We start from the raw sequence: 18,392 nt of genomic DNA, 5'->3' as shown, positions 1-18,392 counted from the left end.
TGCATTCACAAAACTCTAAATACACACACTGGATAGATAAACTCAATATGCTGAAATATATAGCAGGATTGTTTAGAGATCAACAGCCGTTGGGGTTTTCAAAGCAAAATCAATTACCTTTGTAGAGCAAAGCTAAAACCTTCCATTTGATTCTATTCATAATAAAAGCCAATTGATTCTGATTGTCTAAATAGGCAAACACCGGTGTTTCTCATGGCAGGCAAGATGACTGTACGTGTGTGTGTGTGTGTGCGTGTGTGTGTGTGTGTCCTCAGGCTTCTAGATCAGGCCAGTCTTGAGTTCGCCGTCGGAGCTGCGGCGTGAGGAGCGGCCCAGCAGCAGGTCCTTCTCGTGGATCAGGCTGTCCAGCAGGTCCTCTTGTCTGTAGTTGTGGTAGACCTTCAGGAAGGCCATCACTGCTATCCCCAGCCAGGTGAGCCAGGCAGCCCAGAGGCCAAACTGCATAGGAGACAAATCATTGTAGTTATGAATGGGATCGAGAGGTTTGTTACCATCTGGAGGATAATACTACTGAACAGCCTTACCTGAGCTATAGCAAACTGGTCATAGAAAGCAGAGTTGTCCAGGCCCAGTTCTAGATCAGTGTCCTGCAGGTCCTCACAGCTAAAACATATGGTACATGCAAACAGGCATTTAGGAGGAACACAATATAATGAAAGTTATATGTGTGAAAGGTTGAGGTAATGTGTTGCACCCTCACCTGCTGGGCATGGATCCGCCCTCGGTGATGGCATCACACCACAGGTTGAAGCCCACACTGACGATGGTGCTGGACAGGAAGACTGTGAACACCACCAGGGAGCTGATCACCAGGTTCAGGAAGGCATTGAAGATGGAGCTGCATGCAGATACAACAGAAATGTTACACTACAGTGGCTGAAAAGCATGTAATGCCTTTATCAGATAGTGGATCTTAGAGCTCAACATAAGGTTTAGAGACAGTCAATTCCTTCTGTTTTTTTCTGGGACATGTAGTAGGCCTATATATAACTCATTAGAATACAGTTATGATGCAGCATGATTCAGCTGGTTTTCTGGGATGGATATAAATCTATTAAATGCCTTTAAGTCGAAAAAAGAAAGACACACTGACAGTCTGGATTCACAGCAAAAAAAAATAGATGTCATTGAGAAAACAGATCAAAACAGATCAAAACCAGCCCCCATGAATCCGCTGTGACTGCTCTGCTGTTCAAAGGCAGCAAATTATAGGCTATTCCCTCCACCAGCTGATGTGGGCAATATTCTTTATGGAGGACGACACTGGCTTATCGTTTTTATAGGCCTATTCTATGGAAAATTACCAGAATAATAAACGCAGTCTTGTGTCAGAACAGCACGCAGCAAAGGGCGTGGGAGATGGACATGAAAATACATTTACCACGTTTACACTGTAGCATAAATTAGTGTATAGCCTTGTCATGGTTCGTGCAATTAATTGTGCCGAACAACCGCAAGTGAATGGTCACTCACTCGTCGTGTCCTTTGCATAGAAAGAACAGCAGTCTCCATGCCTGCACTGCGGACAGGATGAGAGACGCTATCCCGACAAAAGTGATGAAGCTGCAGGAGGACTCGGGTCCCCACTCCTCCACGATGAAGCGCTGCTTCGACACAGTGATGTTCTCGTTTTGCCACATACCCCGCGTGAAAAGCAAGCACTTCCCTCGGAAATCTTCGGTGTTTTCAGACAGAGGCACCACGGCGATAAAACCGAAGACGAAGGCTAAAAAATAAAGGATGCATTGGGCGAAAATTAAATTATCGAGGGCCATTTTTCTGTCTCCCTCTTCTGTGCTCTGCGTCCCGGAGAGTCTGCGGCTGCGCAGTGGAGGCACCGTGGAGCGGAGGCGCAGCATCCGACGCGCGCTCTGCTGCAAATTAATAATCAGGCCCAGCCAGGCCTTCAGGCTCTCCATCTTATCTAGATCCAGAGTGTGGAGACTTCTCTTCGTTGGTGTCCCCATTTGCAACAGATTAGGTATTTTAGTTATGGAATGGATTTTTACAAAAGAATGAAACTCTAATTAATAATAATAGTTAATTATTGAGCTATGTAAATGGCCTACACACAGTTCCACATAACAGTAGACATATCAGTACGTTTTGTTATGGTAGATAGATGTAACTCTATAGCTACCTCACATTCATTGGGTTTGTTGGAGGCATGTACACAGACATTGGCACATTCTACATTAGCCAGCAAGAGTCACATGCACACACACACATGGACGCGCACACACACGCACTCAGAAACTCACACACATACACACCCACTCACACGTACACGCACAAGGCACGTGCGCTCACACACGAGAGTAATGGTTTGTTTATACATGGTGACAGCCCTTAAGGAAGGGCAGGTAGCTGTCAGAGCCATCTCACATGCTTCACTGAGCCCATCTGCTGTACACGAGCACAAGGTGTCTCTCCCCTTCCTTGGCCACCCAGCCTTTATGCCACTGACAGTGCCCTCCAGTGGGCATGGCACCTGCTGCTGCCTTGCTTCATGGTCCACCCTCCTCCCTGCTTTATGCTCTATATAGGATCGTGGCCTTGATGCATACAGATGCAGGAAGTGGAGACATTGTGTGTCCTGTCGGCAGAGTCTCTCACAAACAATGGCTTTGATTCGAAAGGTTGGGGACATTCATTTAGAGATGATGAGGGCAAAGGTGAAACCGCAGTGTGAACAGCGTCATAAAGGACAAAACAAGGGGCACGGATTGAGACATTTTGCATTAGCAAGTATTAATCGGCCTACAGTTTTCTGGGAAATCTCCCACCCAACACAAAGACAAGTATTTATATGAGTGGTTTCCAAACATCAGACGGCTATTTGTATCCATCATACATGCAGCAGTATTTTAGCCGCCTCTCCCCTGCTCATGATTTATGTGTCATTTTGCTGCGCCACAGCACTCTGATTTCCATGATGTTATCAGTTCTCAGATTAGCTTGAGTTATTGTATGTGTGTGGTCAGAAAATTGATTTCATTTCCAAGGCGGCGAGCCGGTTTGCTTTTTAGCATCATTAGGTATTGTTAGCTATGTTTTATGTTCCTTGGGCATTTTTGCTGCGGAGGATCTTCATTCTTGGGTGTATGATAAATTGTCCAGATTACCATTTCCCATAATAAATCCCTCTGCAGTCTAGATTCTTCTACTATGATACATTGTATAGTGAAAAAGTGAGTGTTCTTCTGCGTGTGCAACACCATCCTCTATTTTTTTCAAAGAGAAAAATCAAAGGCACACAACTGCAAAGAGTCTACATAGTGAGGAATGAACTCTAACTGTGCCAGCCTGCTTAAGTTGATACTGGCTGGTCTGATACCTCAAGCATCATGTGGTATCAGAGGTGTTGCCACACCTGCAAGGTCATAAGGTATTCCCCCATACACACATAGGAAATTACATGCACACACACACACACACGCACACACACGCACATGCACACACACACACACCACTCCAAACCCCACTTTTAAATAATACAGCATGTGTGGGCTCGTGGACAGGGGGCCCAGGGGAGACCCAGAGCAGAAGTGTGTCAAGCTGAAATATGTGTTAAGTTATTCACCCCCAAAACGAGTCAGGGAGGGAGGGAGGATGCTAACCCAAATGCGTTCCCTGGGCTCTGTGCAAATATGGGGAGCGATGGGCAGCAGAAAGCATTGGGAGGTCATCCATTTTTCATGAGATGGAATGGCAGCAAAGCAAACATCCCTTTTCAAAAGGAGGAAACCAGAGAAGAATCTCAACTGTGAGCCGACTTTAATGGACACCGTCACTGTATGTAGAATGGAGTTCATTGGTAATAATATTTACACTTTAAATCAAACAATCACACATCCCCACTATGTTGACCGGAGCGTGAAGAAAACACATAATGTAACCCTGAATCATCTATTTTTAGTCTGGTCTTAATTTACTAAATATTTAATAATTCAGATCTTATCAATAATTGCTGAGAGATTCATTATTGAGTGAATGTTTCTGAGACATGTGGCGTTACACTGAGAGAAAAAGGGCGTGGTGAAACAGCAGCGCTGGGTGGGAAAGGTTGCTTCAAGAATCAGCAGCAGCAGCATCTGTCAGAGCAATCAGACCAGTCTATTAGAGAGGAAGAAGAGATAGACCGCTTCAAGGTCAGAAGTCTTTCTGGTGTCCATCATGACTGTGCTGTGATCGGCTCATTCTCAGCAAGTTAATCTTTGCTGTACTACTTGAGCCTAATAGGAGAAACCTAACTGTTTAGAAAATCCCTACTCTATTTCAAAATGTATCTCTGAATCTTAGGAAAATTGTATTGTGTCAAATGACTGATAGAAAAATGCGTTCAGTTGCTGTCCTGTCCTCTGTGTCACGCTTTCTTCACTCGTTTGCCTCTCCTGGGTCGGGTTCCTCGGCGCTCTGCGGCGCTCTGCTCGGCCCGTTGGTGCGAGGCCTTCCCAGAACTCCTGCGACCTGCCGGCTCCTCTTTGTCTGCCTGGAGGACAAAACAATAGCAAAACAGACACAATTAGAGCCTCATATCCTGGGCAGTGATGTGGAGGGGCTGATGAAATATCCTGTAGCCATTAATCTTTCCCCAGGGGGTGCAGGAGACTGGAGCACAGGGCCAGGCACTGATTAAATGCTCCTAATAGAGGCCATTCATCTCCCCTTGAATCCCGTACATGTTTCAACATGCAACATCACCCGAGACTCTACCCTGCCCGCCTCTCTCCATACAAATATTGGGATTTTCATAAAGTCTCCAAAGTCGATCATATTTCATTTTGTGATATCTCTTCAGGAGGACTTGATCTCTTAGTTAGCTTCCATGGTATGACCGATGACTGTATTTTCACCACAATGTGAATATCTGATTCACCTATCATGATAAACAGTCACACATGAGGTCATATGGGACACGATCAAAATTTATAGTTCACATTATACTGTATAGTCAGTTTAATATCCTGATTTTCGTTATCTTTAGCTGGTCATTAGCATTAATTGGATGATGATTTGATCAGGTATCAATAGTTTGTCTTAAACTAATATTCACACATTAGTCATTAATATCTCTCAATCTGCCAATTAAGCAAATCCCACATATCCCCTCTCTCTCTCCCAGCTTGGATGAATAATTAGATCATGCTAAAATCACAACTGCAATACCAACACTGAAAACATGCACCGTACACCCAAAATACATCAGCCATGAGAGGCATGCACTGTTCATACAGTATAGGCTACTCCTGCTCAGCCCCTAGGTATAATGATCATGAATTAACATGGCCTAATTACGTTTCACCTGCCAAGCTCCATATGGTCCCCAGTTTTGAACAAAATAATTAGGTGATTGCATCCCAATTAAACAATTATCTAATGAAACCTCAGTAAAACAATTACCTGGTCATATCCGGGCATTGATATCACAGTGCTTGGCAACATTGCCTGCTGTTCAGGTCAATGAACAAGCAATGATTTACAAGGAAGGTGTAAAAATTCTTCATTAGAAAAAAAAAGCCAGTGGTAGATATTGTATTTTTGACAGATAAAAACAATTACATACTGTGGTATTTCATGCACAGTTAACTCTGCTCTTCGAGATTCTAGTGATCAGCCTGGTATTGATTCATAACCACTGAAATACTGTGTCTGTATTCAGTAAATGACATCATTGTAGGCGGAGAGCTTAAAAGGAATGATGTTTATGCTGGAGGACAGGAGAAAGAGGGATGAAGGGTAGAAAAGAGGGCACCTGCTGGGTGGGATGAACCAAAATCCCCAGGGACCAAGCATGAGATCATCCAAATCACTGTCAAGCTTGTAAACTGGAACAATAGTGACCCCCATTGGCCAAACTGGCTTTTATCCCCATGTACTGAAAACCCTGTGAAAAAGCTTGAGTGTGTGTATCATGAGAGGGGAGTAGCATGTACCTGTTTGCCATCTCTCTTGTCTCCGGTTTGCTTAGCCGCAGAGTCCATGAAGTGGAAATATGGCTGACTGAGCACAAGAGAACCCCTCCTTTCTATGGATAAACAGAAGCAAAGTTGTACATAAGAAAATATGAAATTAATCGTCAGAGTGCAAAACTACAACATGGATATCTGGGTAACTGGTTATCTGAGACTATTGCTTTAATTGTATGCAAAATTGCTCCACTGTTATGTTTCTGTCTTTAACCCTGGCCCCAGTGACAAGGTTGGGGCATCAGTGTGGGGCAATAGGCCGTGGCTCCCTCAGGCCCAGCGGTGATCAGCACAGCCCAGCAGATGGAAGGAGCTCTGCTTGGCAACACCACTGGTAGACCCCCCCAGCACAGAAAGGGGTGTGTGTTACGGATGACTGACTGTAGCAAGGTTAAGGGAGCCATGCTCTGACACTTCACTTCCTTCCCATAGCCCCACTCCTAGCAGCCAAGACCCCCTGTGTTTGGTACAAGCACCTGAGTCCTACACCCTGTAGCGGAAAGCAACACCTCAGTCATACAATTATGTCTGGCCAACACACACACACACAGACACAAACTATTCATCCTTAGACCATTGCTGGCTACAACACAAATGGCTTTTTCAATCGTGAAGCATATTGTAGTAGTAGCATATTGTTAATGACCATTTCATTATCATCAACATGTTTTGGAGGCTGTAAATGTCAATATGGCAACCGCTAGCACATGTTTCATTATTTGTGATGACCAACCACCAATATGGTTGTATAGTTTTGCATAATGGTTGTATAAGACTTCTAAGAATTCTTTACCTGATGTGATAGCTGGCACCTGCTCAGTGGTAGGCAGAAAGCCAGTGGAAGCTCTGCGGGTTTCCAGGGCCTGTTTCCACCAGCTGCCCAGCTTGCAATGACCCAGCTTGTCTGAGGTGCTATGGAAGCAGGCTGCCTCCTTCGGCAATTTCTCACGGGCGGCGTCAGAATGAACAGGGCTGATCTGGGTGCTGTGGGTCGGGCTGGGGGACAGGGAGCCACCAGGAGTGACCACCACCTGAAGCTGTGTGATGGAGCAGCGCGAGGGGATGAGGAGGGAGCCGTCCTGGAGAGAGAAGGGCCTCCCATACCTCCCTGGACCCCTGCTGTCCTGCTCTGAGCCACTGGCTGTAGGTTCCTCCAACAGAAGGCTGTGGTGAAGCTCAGCCAGCAGGTCCTGGGTGGTCTCAGACAGGGCACAGGAGGTCAGGATCTCTGGCTGGTCCACCGCATCCTGGGAGTCTCGACGGAAGCATTCTACTGCTTCCTCCAGCTGGAGAGGATCACATACTCTCTGGGCACACAGTGAAAAACACATCAGACATGCAGAGCCCCAATTGGAAAACAGGTACCGTAATAGTGAACCTATATGCTGTTTATGCTGTTTGCCCACCTGCAGAGGTTCCAGTTCCAGGAAACAGTGAGATGTGGCTGCATCGCTAAAGGTGAAGATCTGAGGAGGGACAGAATCTGATTGGTCCTCCTGGTTTACTGTCAGCTCAGTGCTCCACGCATCAGTGACATTCAGAGGTGCATGAATGATTTCCTCAGACACTCCTTTACAGTAGTCCATTTTCTCTGCAGAGAAAAGTTCATGCAGTGACATGTATGCATGTAAATCATTCAGTAGACCACAATTGACCTTGTTATATTTTTGCCACAAAGCTGGATGTAGCTACACACCGTAGTCGGGTGTGAGGAAATTATGACTCTCCACTTGGGGCTCAAAGAGGGAGGGCACTGATTGGTTGTCCTCATTACTGTAGAACTGAGGGGGAAGATTCAACCTGCCCCTGGGCCTTAGGAAACAAATATCACTCAGTTTTCATTACATTCATTCAATCTGCCAATGTGTTCTGACAAATGTCTCATTGGTATCGTCACCATTGTATGAGGTGAGGAGGACACTGACCTCTTGTCTAAGGGAAGGTCTTCAGCCTTGGAACGTCCTGAAACTGCATCAACAGTGAGAAAGTCTTCTCTTGGTGATGCACATGTCATCACCTCTACTTCTCCCCCTAAGAAAGAGCAAGAAGGTTTATTGCTATCTTTTAAAGTGAAGGGTGAGTGAGTTTTTACAGAAGAAAATGTAACGCAAAGCTTACACTCTGCAGAAAGCACCAGCTCTTCCACACTGTCTTTGCTCAAGCTGTTGAAGGAAATGGGGTCTGTGGCGCCATCTAGTGTCACTGTCAGGTCAGGGCACTCTGGTGAGGCGCCTGCTGCCGAGGGGGCTCTGCTCTCTTCCTCCTCCCGGCTCTGGCTCTCTCCATCCGTGAGGAGAGCAGAGATCCTTTGCAGAGTCAGGGTGCTCTCGTACACATAAGGGCGGTCCCGTCTCAGCAGAGGCAATGAGGAGGCAGAGGTGAAGGAGGAGGCGGACTCAGAGCTCAGATCATCCATAGATGCGGACTCAGAAGAAGAAATGTGCTGTGATGCCTCAGGTTGCTGCTGGGGCAAGAGGAGACATGAGAGGGGGGGCTGGGGTCATTATTACTCAAACTCAAACATCTTCAAAATAAATTATCTCTATTGTTGTGATAATTACTGGTAGAGAACCACCAAAACTGTATACATCATAAATGACAGGCTGTTCCTCCTCTGGTTCATCTGCATGTGCTATTTGTTCTGTTCCATCAGCCATGTCCACAGGGGAGGGGCTGGGGAGGAGATCACGCAGAGCCTGGGTTGACAGATACAGCTCCCTGCTGCTGCTGCAGCTTCTCTCTCGGTGCTCGGGCCACACCACCTCACTGGGATAAAGAACATATGGAAATGATCTGCCAATGTATGTGGGATATTTGTTCTACCTTTACATGTAGGTGTTATCACATCGTAGAGCTCTCTTCAGCCCTGCACATATTTCAACATAATTCAACCTCTGTTTATCCAGGCTAGTCCCATTGACATCTACAACCTCTTTCCAAGGGAGACCTGGCCAAGACAGCAGCAGTACGTTACAGTAACTTTCAGACGAAAGAACTATACCTTATCTTGGGGTGTGGTTTCTTCAGTTCCATCACAGCCTCTCTGAGTAGTTGGACCAGTTCTTCTGAGGACACTATGTTCCTTCTCTTGGCCTGATACAGCTGGGCAGACAACGGACAGGGTGGCCTTCCTGCTGAACAGTCTGTTGAATTGAAATCTTATAGTGAAATGTAATGTAATCTACTCTATTCTCTCCTGGTGCTATTGTATATGCACTCCTCCATACCTTTCTTTTTCACTGACAGCTGTGACCGCATAGGTTGTAGAACAGTCCCAATCCCACTGTAAGCCTCATTACCATTATCGCCTTCATCCTGATGAAGATTTTTGACAATAATTGTAATTTCTTGTCTGTATATCTTCAGTATGTATGCTATACTGTATGTATATTGCAAATAATTTACCCACATTGTATCCTCCTGGTATGTACTTTAAAGCCTCTGCACACAGGCCAAATCCTTTACATGCCTGGAGGAAGTACTTGACCATATCATCACTTTCTGTATGACATTTCCGCAGCAGGGCCCAGGCTTCAGAGACACAACTGGAGGCCAGGGACATTGTCAGCAACACACAATGAGTCGATGACACCATGGCTGATTTCATCTTAGGTGATCTAATATATGACTAGCATGTCATTAGTGTATCAGAATTTACCCGTTTTGAAGCAGTACATCTGCACACAGCTTGACATCCTGAAGGCTCTCCATGGCAGGTCTGGTCCAGTGGAGGTACCTTAACGCCATGCGAGGCTGCCTCCTTGTCAGCAGGCAGTGGATGATGCAGCGGTGCTGCCAGGAGAGCCAGGGTGCAGCGGCCCTAGGGCTCAGTAACAGTTCCATGGAGGCCTGGATAGGATGTAGACAAATCACAACTTTGTATGTTTGTATTGATTGATATTTCGGCCATTGTCTCCACATGAACATCAATATACAGGTGAAGCAAGTTAAAGCCAGTTTAGTACGAGTTACATGTTTGTCAGCTGTGAGCATCTTGGCAGATAATGTAATAACTGTAGGAAGTGTTTTCTATGGCTGTCATACATGACTACCATATTTTACCTCAGATAGTTGACCAAATGTGCATACAATCCACAAAATATACAAAATCCAAAACACATTTGCACTATCTCATCTACAACTACTGCTAGGAATAGGAACACAAGTAGACAATCCCAAGGTGTTTCTCTATGTGACACTACCCAGGATTCCTTGCACACTTCAATTACATGAAGTAAAGATAATGTCTCTCTTCTTTAGTGTTATCATGAAATCATGTAAACAAAATGGCACTCTTTCATTATGAAACAACATTGTATGATCCTTTGTTGTAGTTATGCATTACCATGTTTAGACACAATGAATGTGTTTCCTCTACAGAAAGAGAGGTATATAAAGCTTGTAATTTAGAGTACAATGGGGTGCTATCTCATTAACTGTTTATAATCCTGAAGTGGTCCATCAGTGCCATCTGCAGACCATTATGGATGCTGGGACAAGCATGGTAAAGTAATCAACAGGACTGTTAACTGGTCCTTGAAGCTCACTATCACAGTCAGCTTGGACATGTTCATTTTAACAATGGTTTAATCAAAATCCAACAGTCACTTACCTGACATTCATACATGTAGATGCATAAAAGCAATTTTGCTTCTTGGTTATCTTATGGCTACATACCTTGACATGGCCATGGTCAAGCATCCAGAAGGCCCTTATTTGTTGGGAGAAGCTGGAAGGAATTGTAAAGGCGTGGCAGAACGACTGCAGGAGGTTATCTTTGCACTGCAGGAAGTTTGCCATGTCCAGGACAAAGTACATGATCTGTGACACACATAGGTTAAGAACTATATAACCTGAATAAAATAGAATAGAATAGAATAGAATAGAATAGAATAGAATAGAATAGAATAGTAAATTGTGATGGATTGGATACAATAGCCTGGACAGACATGTTGTCAATACGAGGCACCAGCACCAGCTTCAGCAGGGCCTGCAGATTAGGAGGAGGATAGCACTGGTCTGTGTAGTCTTCAGAGGTCCAAATAGACCCGTGCTGTTTGTCCAGCTGAGTCACCATACCCTGTATGAAGGAACTCCACCTTTCCATTCCTGCTTCTTCCCATCTAATCAAATGACAGAAAAGAAAACTGGAGATATGGAGAGGAAATAGAGAGAGAATGTACAAAGGGACAGGTAGAATGACCATGAAATCCTCAGCATCAAATGAAATAACTTACTCAGGTGTTTCTAGACAAGCCTTCCGGTGGCTGTGATCCATTTCCCTCCACATCTGAGAGATTCGCTTCACCTCGTGGGCCTCTGACAGAAGGAGCAGAGAAGAGAACACAGTCAGCACCATCAGCCATATCCCTAAGTTAGAAGTGTTAAACCACTGGATAGTGCCAAAATAACGGTGATGACATCTGTACCAGGGTACTTGGGCAGGAGCCCAGTGATGCCCCACCACTGCACCAGCCGGCCCAGCCAGATGTGTTGCTTCAGAGCCCTATACTCTCGATTCCAGCAGCCATATCCGGCTTCTGAAGACTCACATGCCTCCCTGCACACCACACACGGGACCCCCACACCTACAAGAAAAAAGACTTTTAAGCAAATATAAGCTCTAGGAAGGGGCTGCACATGTCCAAAATATGGTTATGATTACAATTACGATCACAGTTCCCATTAGAACTAGAATTGCAATTATGATTATATATACAGTACAATTCTCATTATAAATAGTCACCCCAACCGTCATGCTGTTCAAGTTATATAGTATGTATGGCCTGAAGTGTGTACCGTGCCAGAGGTGGGCTGAGCTGAGCTGCCTCCTCCCCCACTGGGCCAAGGTGAGCAGGTTCCTCAGCCTCTGGAGCAGCATGTGCACCCTGGTGAAGGCGCTCTGGTCCAGAAACATCCACAGGCCCTGGCAGCGGCTGAAGCCTGGGGGAATAAGCAAGAGGTGAGAAGAGAGATGGAAAACCACAGAGAGGAAAGAGGAGATACAGAGATCTCAGGAACTTAGAAATAGTATTCATTTGTAATAAACTTGATATTGGGACGCATACTTACATAGGGTTAGTAACTCCTTTTTAGCAAACTCTGACGTTCTCTGCACCCAGCAGCTGAAAGCAGCTAGGCTTTCCTCCACATCACCATCACCTACAGAAAGGCATTATTAGAGTGGAGACCTTGCAAAACCAAACAACAAAGATTTCATAGATAAGTGCCATAGCCATACAGTACAAACGCTCCTACCGTACCTTCAGCTGTAAGGGTCCGTAGCCAGCGGATGATGGCCCTGATGTTGTTGTTAGCCAACGCCTTGGACCACTGGCCCTCTGTGTCCAGCATGATGCCTCCAACCCTTTTCAGACCATTGGGTCAACACCAAGACACAGAGACTTACACAGAATTACTGAACATAATTTCTGGTAAAATATAGTTCATTATAAACTTATAGCCGAAGAAAATAACACTGTCACGGTTTAGTTTATATGCTGTAGGATATTTTAACTATAACCAATATAATGTACAGAGGAATCTCAATGAGTAGTTCAGTAACTCGGTGTTCTCGTAAGCCAATAAAACTTTCCTTACAATCATGATATCCATAATTAGATCAATGGATTATGCAAGAACAGATTAAAGCATGATGGTGATAGTCATTACGGTGAAGAGCTTCCATAGACAAATCAAAAAGACCATGTTGGATCTCCAGTACTTACTTGGCGCAGTGATTCAGTGGTTGTCCAATAGCCCAGTTAAATTTCTCTCTACATCTGCCCAGGGATGCATGCTATGTGTTCCTGTCTGCCTTGTGGATTTGCTGACTGGCCCAATGGCTACAGTAGAGTTCCCTTCTTACACAAGCTACTTTGGTACATGGTAATCCACTAATCTCACTCTCAGTTAACATTTCATTGGCTGATTTGCTGCGTGGTTGTGAGTACGTGTGCATGCATTCAGTGTGTACAGAGTGTAGAGAGCGTAGAGAAACGTAGAAGAGAAAGCGTTAGTGAGAACAACAGAGACATTGATTGGGACGAGGCGTGTCCAGCAGGGGATGAGGTGGGAGGAGGAGGTGCAGTGGGTGAAAATGAACTGGGGGTATTTAAAACTTAGTTTGCCCTTCATGACCTATTTACTTGTCCAGATTACTTACATGTGGTCTTTAACAAAAGCACTAGAGGGCAGCACATGAGTTGATAGTTCTTCCATTCTGTGTTTTTTCCCCTGTATATAAAAAATTTCTTATAATTTATTTGATTAAAATGTGCATTTGCATGGGGATGTTGTAGGATATTGTGGATAAGATATATGGTAACACTTTTCAGAATGTCCAATTGAAGGTGTAGGCTTTTTTAAATTGCTTTTATTTTTAACACAGGAATACATATTTCTGCACACATGTACACTTACACACACACACACACACACACACAATGGCTGTCAGCCATTACTTTCTCAGTGCAGGTACAGTCAGATTTGCGTAGGTGGCAGAAGGTGGGTCCAAATCCTCTATGGGGCCCAGGGCTGATTAATGATTAAAGGGGATTAGGAAGAGGGTCAGGACTTGGCTATTAGTCTCACTCTCATGCTGCTGTGGCTGTCTACTGTCTGTGTCACTACGACCACTAGCCTCCCTGAAGACTAAATCTGAGGATGTCAGAAAAAACAAACTCTTAAAGAGAGAGGAGAATGACCTTACACTGCCCATGTGAATGCTACCCAGGTTAAGGTAGGTGCAGTGGACTCTTCATCTTCTGTTGAAGAATTATATTTTCAGTGGGTCAGTTAATTACTTACTATTACGTTTTATCTCTGTGAACTCTGTCCAGACAGAAATGCTAAGAGCACTGCATTTAAAAATACTTTTTATATTTGTTTTGTAAACCAAATGACAATGATCTCTTACTAATGCAGGATTTGTCTCACCCATTTATTGTTTTCTGTTCCTATAGTAAATCAACTGACCATGTGTCATTGCATTTTGTGTTGACGGTGCTTTACATTTAAGAAATTGTGCTGTTGTATCAAGTTGTGTGGATATTGATTTCATATTGTCACCCCTGTGGTCTCGCAGAACTGCCAACACCTATAACCATAATGCCGTGTCCACAAGATATTGATCACGACTACCAGACTAAGCTGCTTATGAGAGGACCTTCAGAGAACTGCACAGCCTATCCCCCTCCCCTTTGCCCCCCATACCCCCTAGAGGATAACCTGTTCCTCTCCCCTGCTCTACCTGTGTCCCACCCTTGATCCAACATCCAACCTGGACATTGAACAAAACTAAGAGAAGAGATTCTAAGATGGCAGTCTTGAGAGTGAAGTTCAGCAAGACCAAGAGGGACAAGCTGGCCCAGGTGCTGTGGATCTTGAACTGGATCTCGGTGGTGACAGGGGTCATCCTGTTCAGCCTGGGGCTCTTCCTGAAGGTGGAGATCAACAAGCGATGGGAGCTGATGGCCGAGAGGGACATCCAGTATGTCCCCAACATGCTGATCGCTGTGGGCCTCATCGCCTGCGGCATCAACTTCCTGGGAGGGAAGATCTGCTACGACTGTGTGGACAGCACCAAGTTCTTGCGCTGGAAGCTTATCATGCTACCTTACATTATATGCACCTTCTTCTTCACCTTCTGTGTGCTGGTGGGGGCACTGATGTGTTATGGCATGCGCAGCGAGCTAGAGGAGGCCCTGACCCTGGGGCTGACAGAGGCCATGAGGTTCTATAAGGACACGGACACACCGGGACGCTGCTTCGTGAAGCGCACTGTGGACATGCTGCAGATAGAGTTCCAGTGCTGTGGCAATGCCGGCTTTAAAGACTGGTTCCAAATCCAGTGGATCAGCAGCCGCTACCTGGACACGTCCCGGAAAGAGGTGGTGGAGTAAGTACATACACTGCCCTGTTGATACACAGAGTCAGGACACCCAAAAATATATCATATGGGATGTCTGAATTGGTCAAAAGCCTGTGCATTCTCCAGATGGCATCAAAAACAATGGCTAGTGTCACATTGATGTCTAATCTAATACACAGCAGAACTTTACATTGATGCACAAAACTCATCAAGACAGACTCTATGAACTTCTCCTGAATGTGTCTCTCTTTCTTCTTCTTTTTCCCGGTCTGTAGCCGATTAAGGAGTAACGTGGAGGGGAAGTACCTGACAGATGGAGTCCCCTTCAGCTGCTGCAACGTCAACTCCCCCCGGCCCTGCATCCAGCAGCAGATCACCAACAACTCTGCACACTTCAACTATGAGTACCTGACAGAGGAACTAAACCTGTGGATGAAAGGTTGTCGCCAGGCCCTGCTGGACTACTACACCCACATCATGCAGTCCATTGGCCTCACAGTCCTCATCACCTGGCTCTTTGAGGTCAGCACATGGAAACACAAAGACAAGTTGTTGGCTACAGTAAAGTCTTCAGTGGTGAAGTTACAGAGACAGCCTACTCCAAAGAGAGTTGCATTTGTGTTAGTGCTATGTCATGGTAGCTGTTGCTACTTTACCACACTGCAGAAATGTCCATCTTAACAAGACTTTTTTTTTTTTTTCTTAAATAAGACAGCTTGAAATAAGGTAGATCACTCCACTAGTATCAAGAGAACACCACTTGATTCAAGAAAATTCTTATAACAAGTTGATCTGCATTGGAAACAAGTGAAATTATCTCACCCTATTGGCATTTTAAATGAGATTTTATGACTCAATACAAGACTAAAGGACTTGGGAAGGAAGTTATCATTGTCACCTCACCCTTTGCACCTTTGCGTGATCACTGTATTGCTTATTCACTTTGCACACTGTCTAATCCTTGACTAAACCTCTATGGTCATATTATCTCTGGGTTATCCATGCAGCGCTTGGAGCCGACTCTCCTATTGTCCTCTACTAATTGCATGTCACTGTCCTAAAGATATCTATCACAGAGCTACAGAAAGATACTTAAACTGGAGATCGTCATATCATACGGATGAAGAAACATAAAGAAACAAACAAAATTCAACTTACTTTTGCAGAATTATTTGTGTTAATGTATTTGTGGGATCCTCTCACTGACATGTGTCTCTGTGTCTGGTTTTAGCTGTCAGTGCTGACGGGGGTGCGCTACCTCCAGACCTCCCTGGAAAACGTGCTGAGACAGGGGGACCCCGACTCTGAGTCAGACGGCTGGCTGCTGGAGAACAGCTTTGTGGAAACGGCCCGCACCAACATGAACATCATCAAGAGCCTCGGAAAGTGCAACAAGATAGACACAGGCAACAATGGAGACCCCAACATTAATATCCCTTCCACTTCCACAGCCCACTATGGGCCAGACAATGTGCCACCGAAGCAAATACCTGTAGCCAGTTGATCGCTTTTCAGACAGCAAAGGCCCTCAAAGACCTCACTCTGCGGCACCAGTAATGGCCAGTGAGGGTTTCATTGTTTCTCTGCATTCATGTTTGCTCTACATTCATGGAATTCTATCTTCATAAGTCTAGTCAAGAACTAAAACGGAGCAATATCCATACAAAGGTGTTTGTATTTGGAGAAAAAGCAATATGCAGGTGTGATATACAGTGTGTCCATATTTCAATAAGAGAATTCCATCAATTTCTGTCAAAGAGACTATGGCTCTATGACAGGGTGAATCTCTTCTAAAATGCATATAATGCCTTGTTGATTTTTTGCAACCAAACCGTAAATCTTTTCCACACAAATAGACATTTCTTACTTACTCAAGCTAACAACATAATGGTACTTCTCTGTACATCTGTACTGTAATCTTTTGTTTACAAATGACAACTTATTGCCTATAAATGTGTGTCATGCAATTTTGCAACAGGTGTCTTTAAGCATTAAGGACTCTGCCAGTCAAAATGCATCTGAAAAAATAGTAGAAGTAGACCTATACAGCTTTTTACCTGTATGATGAAGAGGAGTGAGTGAAAAGTGGGTCTGAAGTTGGGCACCCACAATTTCTTGCCTGTTTTCACCAGACCATATGGTAGAAAATGCAGTCCAAAAGAGTCTAGGATTATCACAATCACAACAAATTTCTAGGGTTTATAGATTGGCCATGTAACCTCAAGTTAAATAGGCCTTATGGGACCTGGAAGAACATGGAGATGAATTTCAAATTTTGTTGGGGTTATTGATCAATGCTCAATCAATGGTCAATGCTCCTTTAAGACTTAAAATGTAAACAGGCAAAGTGAGCATGCTTTCATCAGCTTACAATTTATCAAGAAAAACAACTTTGAATATATGTGCAAGCACAAGCTTTCTCAAGGCTGGTGCACAACGTAATAAAAGTTCCACACTTTATATATTGAATATTTGAATTGGTGAAGCTTCTAAAGGCATTGGGCCTGAATCTGTAATAGCTGCAATGCTGATCATTGGAAGTTGACAGTACCAAATTTTCCATGTGGTCCCCATGGTTTAGGAGTTGACATGGTTTGAACATATCAGATAAAAGCAGTTAACTAGGCAGAAATCCATATGTAGTTAATAACACACAGACATGTTCCACAATTTCCTGTATTACATAGCGAGCTATCACCTCCACAGTACATCTCATGTGCCTCAGCAATGCTACCATGGTCTAATGGTCGAATGAAAACACCTTAGTCATCTTTGCTGGAGTGAGCAGTCTTGAAGATAAACCTTCTGAGCTGGTCATGGCTTGTTCATTATCTGTTAGTGTTATTTTTGTTTTGTGAGGGTTATAGACCAGTGCATTGCAAACTAGGCTACTGTGTCTTAATTCAATTTAATGATGAAGCCTTCAAAAAATTGGCTGGTGGCAGGGTCTTGTATGTTCATAAGAGTCAAAACTCAAAAGAATTTAGTAAATCGTTTCTGCATTTCTTCTCAGAAACTATGGAGTACATGGTAAATTAGATTACAAATTATGGTTTCAGCATTTTGCAAAAAACAAGACACAAAATACAAAAAAACCCCTGCAACTTACTAAATACATGGCATTTGATAAAGTTCTGGATATGAGACATTAATGTGTTGTAATAAAATGTTGTACAATTCAAATTGTGTGAATGTTGTTGAAACACAGAGTGCTGGAATTGGGCTTCAACTGCCTCTTCTGCCTGACATGATGGAGTTCCTCCTTCACAAAACAATACTGTAAAGAATAGTCACACTATTTCTGTATTCAATGTTCCAAATCAGCAGTAACATCCAACACACCGTCATGGAAGGAAGACACCTGGCTCCCTACGGTTGTGCCAGGAATATGATAAATTTGATTAGATGCTGATTAGAAGACTGAGAGATTATTACAGGAGGTGTGATAAGTTATGAGAAATGAAGAAAGATGAAAGGGATTCAAATCTCCACTGACACTGCGATATTACTGAAAGGTCATTCATTCCTTC

At 44.2% G+C, this 18,392-nt stretch overlaps 2 protein-coding genes across 2 annotated transcripts; one reads left to right on the top strand and one right to left on the bottom strand.

The window, feature by feature from the left end:
- Positions 1–279: 279 nt before the first annotated feature.
- Positions 280–1,949, bottom strand: tmem179ab (transmembrane protein 179a, genome duplicate B). Its single transcript, XM_071911006.2, has 4 exons — positions 1,495–1,949; positions 722–859; positions 546–624; positions 280–459 (listed from the first exon to the last, which is right to left on the bottom strand). The coding sequence occupies exons 1-4, from the start codon at positions 1,938–1,940 to the stop codon at positions 280–282; spliced, it is 843 nt and encodes a 280-aa protein (XP_071767107.1). The 5' UTR covers positions 1,941–1,949.
- A 12,359-nt stretch (positions 1,950–14,308) lies between these two features.
- On the top strand, positions 14,309–16,445 carry LOC139920895 (photoreceptor outer segment membrane glycoprotein 2-like). The gene is made up of 3 exons (XM_071910997.2): positions 14,309–14,889; positions 15,138–15,384; positions 16,094–16,445. The coding sequence occupies exons 1-3, from the start codon at positions 14,309–14,311 to the stop codon at positions 16,364–16,366; spliced, it is 1,101 nt and encodes a 366-aa protein (XP_071767098.1). The 3' UTR covers positions 16,367–16,445.
- The last annotated feature ends 1,947 nt before the right edge of the window (positions 16,446–18,392 follow it).

Source organism: Centroberyx gerrardi, chromosome 17 (assembly GCF_048128805.1).
Source record: "Centroberyx gerrardi isolate f3 chromosome 17, fCenGer3.hap1.cur.20231027, whole genome shotgun sequence".
Classification (NCBI taxonomy): Eukaryota; Metazoa; Chordata; class Actinopteri; order Beryciformes; family Berycidae; genus Centroberyx; species Centroberyx gerrardi.
This window is presented reverse-complemented; position numbering and strand designations above follow the sequence as displayed.